Genomic DNA, 7,500 nt, shown 5'->3' with positions numbered 1-7,500 from the left:
TTCAAGAGACTGATTTAAATTGTTATCATTACCGCCATTACTGAGCGATTACCTTTGCGAGGACGGGCTGGCTGGCGACCGCTTTTTGGCGCGAAAAATCGTCCGCCTCCGTTTGTCATCTTTTTGTTATTATTTTTTGTGTTTTTTGTTGTTGTGGTTGGTGATGTTGATTTTGTTGTTCATCTTCTTTGTTTTCTTCTTCTGTGTCTTATTCTTTTTAATCTTCTTCTTCTTCTTCTTCTTCTTCGTCTTCTCCCCTCCCCTTCTTTTCTGATTTTTCTTCTTCGCCTTCTTGTTCTTATTCTTTATCTTGCTATTCTTCTTCTCCGCCTCCACCTCCTCCTATTATTCCTCTTCCTCTTCCTATCCTTCCTCCCTTCCCCCCCCCCCCCCCGCCCTCCTCCGCCCACCGCCCATCATATCATGGGCGGGGAGAGTGAAGGGGGGGAGGAGAGGAGGAGGAGGGGAAGGGGGAAAGGGGGGAAGGGGGTTATATGTACCTTGTCTCCCCCCCCCCCCCCCCCGCCAATACATCACTCTTCGCTTCCGTCGCCTTGGGAACACAACCCGAAAATTATACACTACTTGAGCTGGAAGTAGCGAGTGTGTGTGTTTTTCCTGGCGGCATGGATCGTCTGTCTGTCTGTCTGTCTGTTTTACTTCTCGCTCTTTATCTCTCTCTCTCTTTCTCTCTTCCTCTCTTTATTTCTCTCTTTCCTCTCTTCTCTTCTCTTTCCTTCTCTTTCTCTACTCTTCTCTTCTTTTCTCTCTATCTCGCTTTCTCTGTCTATCTGGGGAGGAGGGAGGGGGTAGTGGGGAAAGGGAGGGGGGCTAGTTAGTAGTGGGTAGGGGTGGGTATAGGGTTGAGGGTGGGAGACAATAGCGAGGAGGGAGGAAGAGGGAGGGGGAGATTGAGGGAGAGATTGAAGAGGGTTGAGGAAGGGAGGGAGAGAGGGGGGAGGGGAGAATTTGTGGGCGAGGGCAGGGTAAGGAGGGAGGGAGGGAGGGAAGAGGAGGATGGGGGCGTGGGGATAGGAAGGGATGGGGTGGGGGGGGAGAAGTTGGAAGCAATGGCTGTTATTTAACCACGATTGTGTGTTCAGTTTCCGGGATGGTCGTGTCAATGTGGCGCTTGCAGTGGGAGATCCATCACCTTTTAGCCAGGGCGGGTATGCAATTTATCTCTCTCTCGCTCTCTCTCTCGCTCTCGCTCTCTCTCTCTCTCTCTCTCTCTCTCTCTCTCTCTCTCTCTCTCTCTCTCTCTCTCTCTCTCTCTCTCTCTCTCTCTCTCTCTCCTCCTATACACACACACACACACACACACACACACACACACACACACACACACACACACACATATATATATATATATATATATATATATATATATATATATATATTTACTTATATATTTATATACGGTGTAGCGGTACCGACAGACCCGCTTAATTAGGGCTTTTTCATGATCGTCGACCAATAACAGGGTTCGGTTTTCCATAGTGATTTGGGTGAAACCGCCTTGGTCTGTCACTGCCCCCCCCCTCTCCCTCCCTCCCCCTCCTTCCCCCTCCCTCCCCCTCCTCCCCCCTCCTCTTCCAACTGTTGCGTGGGTTCACTGTTGAAGGAGGAAGGCTTATGAATTTTTGTTTTTGTATTTTTATGTTTTTGTGAAGTAATAGAGAGGATGTGTGGACGTTAACAAGTACTTTTGTATGGTGTATTTATATAGATAGATAGATAGATAGATAGATAGATAGATAGATAGATAGATAGATATAGATATATATGTAGATATACATATATGTATGTATGTGTGTGTGTGTGTGTGTGTGCATAAGTAAATAGACAGGGAAATAGATAGATATAAGATGTATATGCATGTATTTTCTCTCTAATTGACAAGCATTTCCGTCAAGATTCATTCGTCCGTGATGAAAGCTGTCCTCGGGAAAGGGTGCAAAGCGAGCGAAATCTATTGAGAATATTTGATTAGGCTGAACGAGATATCTGTAACAGGTTGGGGAAGAAAGCTGTTTATTGGTGTCGATGGTTGAGATATCTTTTTGATCTGTTGTTTTCTTTTTTCTTTTTTCGTTCTTTCATGTGTGTGTGTGTGTTTGTGTGTTTTTATGTGTGTTTTGATTTCTTGTTTTTTTTTTTTTTTTTTAATGTGGTTTCCTTTTTTTCTCTCCACACTTCTGTATCTTTTACTCTTTCGTTCTTTCTCTCACTACCTTTCTCTCTCTCTCTCTCTCTCTCTCTCTCTCTCTCTCTCTCTCTCTCTCTCTCTCTCTCTCTCTCTCTCTCTCTCTCTCTCTCTCTCTCTCTCTCTCTCTCTCTCTCTCTCTCTATCCCCTCCTCTCCTCCTCCTCCTCCCCCTCCTCCCCCCCTCCTCCTCCTCCTCCCCTCCTCCTTGCCCCCATCCCCTCCTCCCCCTCCCCCTCCTCCTCCTCCTCCCCGCCCCCTCCCCCCTCCTCCTCCGGGCAGGAAGTGCGGCCACTGGCACAGAACAAGGCGGTCTGTGTACCTCCACTGGACCTCCTTGTCGGTGCCGCCTCCGAATTAGATTTAATGATCTCCTTTGATTAGTCTCCTGGCGGCTGTGGCACGATGTTCCGCTGGGCCTCTGGTGTTGCGTGAGGTGTGTGCGTGTGTGTGCGTGCCTGTGTGTGTGTGTGATGTAAGTAAATATATATATATATGTATTTATATGTATAAACATACACATACATTTACATGCCCATTCGTAGACCTTTATAGCACACACATATGGCATCAGACACGCACACAACCGCACAAGACACACACACATACACACACACATATCATACACGTACACACATCCGCACACACACGCACACGGGCAGGTCATCAGAGGAACCGCCCACTGAGACCACTCGAACGATTCCATTCCAACTCAAAAGGTTTTTAACTCAGCAACTCCTGTGCGAGTGACCTTTTTCTCTCTCTGTCGCCCTCTTCTCGTACCTGGGGATCAGAGGCGGCGGATCTCACACCTGGAGAGCGATAATAGGAAGATCAAGGGAGAGGAAAAGCCGGAAATGGTGATGAACAGAGTGAGAAAGGGAGAGAGGGAGGGTGGGAAGGTAGGAGGGAGAGGGAGGGAGAGATATAGAGAGAGAGAGCTCTTGACAAATCTGTTATATAGGAGGGAGAGAAGGGTGGGTGGGGGGGGGAGGCGTTGAGGGAGGGGAGGGAGGGGCGGAGGAAGTGTTAATCTCGTTCTTAGTGGCGAGATTGTGTGACGTTTGGCTAATAAGAGGTGGAGCTTAACAGGGTATTTAGTGGGTATCTTTCTCTAGTATTATTGTTGTCGTTTTCTAAATATCTTGTCTTATTTTAAGCTCACTACCAGTCTCACTCATGTCTCTTGATGTGTCTATTTATATTTATGCCTTATCTGTCATAAAAAAAAAGGAACGTGATTCCGTTCGATTCAATCTGAACCGATGCAGATATTTCACTAAATTTTGCAGTTCTTCCTTTTGCAGAAACGTGATCATGACGCGGGCCAACGAAGAGCAGAAGGCGGACCACCAGATCGCGCTGCCCAACATCCGCAGCTACCCCGAGAACGCCGCCATGGACTCCGAGAACCACAAGGACAACGACGACGACGACGACGACGAGCGGCTGGACGTGGTCGGCACGACGGACTCCCACGGCGACCCCGCTCACGGTAAGGACGAGACGCCGCCGCCGCTGATGAGTTGCGACGTCGCCGCCGCCGCCTTTGTCTCCCTTTCCTGTCCCGACTCTTAAGCCCCTGGCCGCGTCCTTTGTGTGGCGCGTGTTTCTGTCTCGGGAACCTTCCTCCTCCTCCTCCTCCTCTCTTTCCTTTCTCCCTTTCCTTGGTGGCGCGTCTCGCTGTTTCGCGCGAGGCATGGCTATACTGACTGATAAAACCCGATTGTGTCTTGCGAGTGCGTCACACGTGTTTTTCGATTGTTGCAGGCGAACTGATGGACTCGGACGTGTCGGGCGAGGAGACCAACAACAACGCCGCCGACGACTCGGGCCGCGACTCCGTCAAGCGGAAGAGCGACCTGGACTCCGACATGGACGACGCCGGTATGCTGGCGGCCCTGAAGAAGGCGGCGCCGGAGAAGGACGAGCCCTCGGGCTCGGGGGGCGCGGACCCCACGCCCAACATCAGCGTGGGTCCGCCCTTCCAGCCGCCGCACCTCCTGCCGTACCTGTACCCCCACGGGCTGTACCCCGGCGCAGCGCAGAGCCTGGCGGGCCTCCACGGCCTCATGCTGCCCGGGGCCTCCAACTCCCTCAACCACCACGGCTTACAGCTACCTCTGTTAGGCGCGGGCGCAGGGGCGCCGCCCCACGGCTCCTCACCTCTCACTCCGCCGACCTCCCTCCCCGTGGCCCACAACCTCCTGCTGGCGCACAACTTGCTGGCGGGCGCCGGCCACCACCTCCTGGGCTCCCACAACTACCAAGGGCTGGCCGGCCTCGCGGTCTCGTCCGGCGGCGGCAGCGGCAGCGCAAGCGGCTCCCTCAGCGCCGCGCCACCCACGTCGTCCTCGCCGGCCGCGCCCTCGCCGCTGCTGCCCGACCGCCTCAAGCCGCCTCGCTTCACGCCCTACCTGCCCTCGTCCACGGCCGCCTCCCTCTCGTCCATGCTGTCCTCCTCGCTCTCCTCGTCGTTGTCGTCGTCGTGCATCACGCCCACGCTCTCGTCCTCGCTGATCGGAGAGGCGCCCCTCGGCGGCTCCTCGGCTTTCCAGGCCGTGAGCCCCAAGGCGGGCTCCCGCCTGGAGGAGGGCGTCCGCCGCTCCGCCGCCCACGCAGCGAACGTCGCGTCGGAACTCAAATCGATCGAAAAGATGGTGAACGGCTTAGACCGGCGTCCGGACTTACCGGATCCTCTGAAACTCTCTGACAAGTGAGGGCGGGCCCCCAGGGCCGCCTCCGCTCACCTGCACACCCACCTCGTGGCCGTCAACGCCCTGAGCGGTGGATCCGTCTGCTCCTCCAGCCCCCTCTAGCCCTCTCCCTCCCGCCGCTGCTCCTTCGCGATGGGCCGGCGGCCGTGACCCGGGCCGCGGGGCAGACGGGAGGCCAGGTCAGCCGGAGGGCGGGCCACGGAAGGCCAGGAGAGCCCGGGCGGGTCACCGGGCCTCTCTCGCCAATCAAAATGCTACCAGTGCAAATAAATATTCGTGGGCGACCCCAAGACGTGCACAAAGCTCCGGAAGCACGGTGTGTCATGGTCGACACTGTGTTGTATATTGCACGTGTAAATAGTCCGTAAACTACTTGTTAGTAGAGCGTATACCAAAGAGCGGACCGACAGCAGCTGTTTGCGGGTGTATGTCTGTGCGTGTACATGTGTGCGTGTGCACCATGATCGCGTTGTGCGTGTATAATGTCAAGTATACAGACTAAGTTTAGCAACGTGAAGTCATGGCAGCGCCCACGATATATAAAGTATAGACAAATGTAAAGTTTGTGTTGGACCTCCCAGTGCTGGCGCGCCGGTCTTCCTGGACAAAATGTATCTGGAAAAAAATACGAAAAAATTAATAATCACAAAACCGAACCCTCGAGAGGTTTCCGCGGAAGCCACCAGTGATAGTCGTGCTGACCCGTGTGTTGAGGAACCTGACTGACTGTGAACTCGAAAAGTGTCTTTGTGTGAGGCAAGGAAAAGCTTTTGACTGGTGTGCGCGTAACCTAAACCTGTCTTACCTCATAACCGCCACCCCAGGCCGGTGTAGCTGACGGGGGCCCGGACTTAGGCCTCTGGAGGATGTCATAAACTAACCATTAAAGATTCTTAAAAAATAATAAAAATACATAAATAATAATAATAATAAAAAATCCAGTGAACTCTACGTAAGGTAGTTTTCTCAGCGCGCCGCTAGAGGGCCGCTGTAATGGAAATACTATGGTGCTTTGTTTTCTCTGGGTGTTTTCTTATTTTCATTCTAATAGACTGCCTACAATAAAAAAGAACTTTGAAGAGAGGAGCATCGTGAATATATTTAACATTCGTGTACAGGAGAAAGAGCTTATGAAATGGAAATAATGACTTGTCTCAGAATAGATGGTATGGAAAAACAAAATGTCGGTTATGACTTGAGTGTATGTGGGGTTAAAACAAAATGAACCTAGTTCTTAGATACCATTAAAAGAATGATGCTAATAATCATGTTTTTCATTTTTTTTATTCAAGTTTTAAAAAAAATCATCATTACGTTGTTTTTTTCGAGCGTGGGTCAAAATCCCTGACTAAACCATCCAGCATTTTTTAAACCTCCTGCATCAGCCTCCATGGACCAAGATTACCTGCTGTAACAATAGGATCACCGCCCTTATCGACATCAAGCGCCATGACGGAGGATATTTGGTATTCAACTCTCATGGTAAATTTTTTTTTATATATCAAGTAGCATAAGAATAATAAAAAAAAGATAATTATAGGCCTACTTAAAGAGACCCACGATTTAAGATTTTTTTCTGATTAAAAAAAAAATTATTATGAATTAGCTAGAGTTAAAAACAGAGATTTAAATATCAAAGGGCGGCTGATCCAGAGGTAAAGACATTTATTTATACATTTAAAAACCACATCGCCAACCAGCCTAAAATGAACTCTAGGCCGACCATCTAATTCAAGAAGTGATTAATTCATTACAGGATTTGGAAAAGAAATAAGAAAATAATTCTCTGGAAAGAATTTTTTTTTTAAATCATTTTTTTTTATCACATACTAAAATAATAATGATATATACAAAAAAACAAACAGTTTTAAAACAATAAAAACTGCAGCATTGTTTATAGAACCGCAGCCCGATGATATCAACATTTATGAAAAAAAAAAAACAAGGAAAATAAGAAAAGAAAAGAAAAAAAACACGAAGATTTCAAAACCAAACAGGAAAAATAAAAACAAATACTAAAAAACAAACACATTATTTTCACAAAGCAAAGATTCTTATTAAGGATATTTTGCACAATTATTTTGATACGTTGGCGCTGGCGGTACTGTGACCCTCGCAATATGATAATTCCTTTATTTTTTTGTTTTCCCCCTCTGTGTAACTTTCTCGGCTTGGTCAGGAGGGCAGCGCGAGCGACCTTGGGGCAGCGTTGGTATAAGAAAAAAATAAAAAAAGAAAAAAAGCCTCGGGTGAAATTGTTCAGTTTTTTTTGTTTTTTGTTTGTGGGATATTGTTAGTTGTGATCGTAATGGATATTATTGGTATTATGATTATCATTGTTATTATCATTATTCGTAGTGCGATTATTATTATCATTGGTTATCGTTATGTATTATCATTATCATTATTATTATTATTATTATTATTATTCATTTATTACAAGTCTTATTCATATTTTTTTCCTCCAGATGTCTCACTTTCTTTCTTAAACTTTCCTCAAGAAATTTTCTTCTCATTAAAAAAAAAATCGCGAATATATTTTTCAGTCTACAAAGAAATGCAAAATTACCTTTCCTGT

General features: G+C 48.1%; 1 protein-coding gene across 4 annotated transcripts in view; it reads left to right on the top strand.

The window, feature by feature from the left end:
* LOC125044003 (T-box transcription factor TBX3-like) overlaps positions 1 to 7,500 on the top strand; it is a 213,484-nt gene that overhangs the window by 204,021 nt on the left and 1,963 nt on the right. For 3 of the 4 annotated variants that reach the window (XM_047640413.1, XM_047640416.1, XM_047640415.1), the window contains 2 exons: positions 3,498 to 3,700; positions 3,976 to 7,500. The exon at positions 3,976 to 7,500 is cut by the window's right edge and continues 1,963 nt beyond it. In XM_047640413.1, the coding sequence (XP_047496369.1) occupies positions 3,498 to 3,700; positions 3,976 to 4,925 (1,153 nt within the window). In that variant the 3' untranslated portion in view covers positions 4,926 to 7,500. The remainder of the gene's footprint in view (positions 1 to 3,497; positions 3,701 to 3,975) is intronic. The other variant, XM_047640414.1, reaches the window with a different exon arrangement.

The sequence above is a fragment of the Penaeus chinensis genome, chromosome 35, assembly GCF_019202785.1.
Source record: "Penaeus chinensis breed Huanghai No. 1 chromosome 35, ASM1920278v2, whole genome shotgun sequence".
Taxonomy (NCBI): Eukaryota; Metazoa; Arthropoda; class Malacostraca; order Decapoda; family Penaeidae; genus Penaeus; species Penaeus chinensis.
Note: the sequence above shows the minus strand (reverse complement) of the source record. Positions and strands in the feature narration are given on the sequence as shown.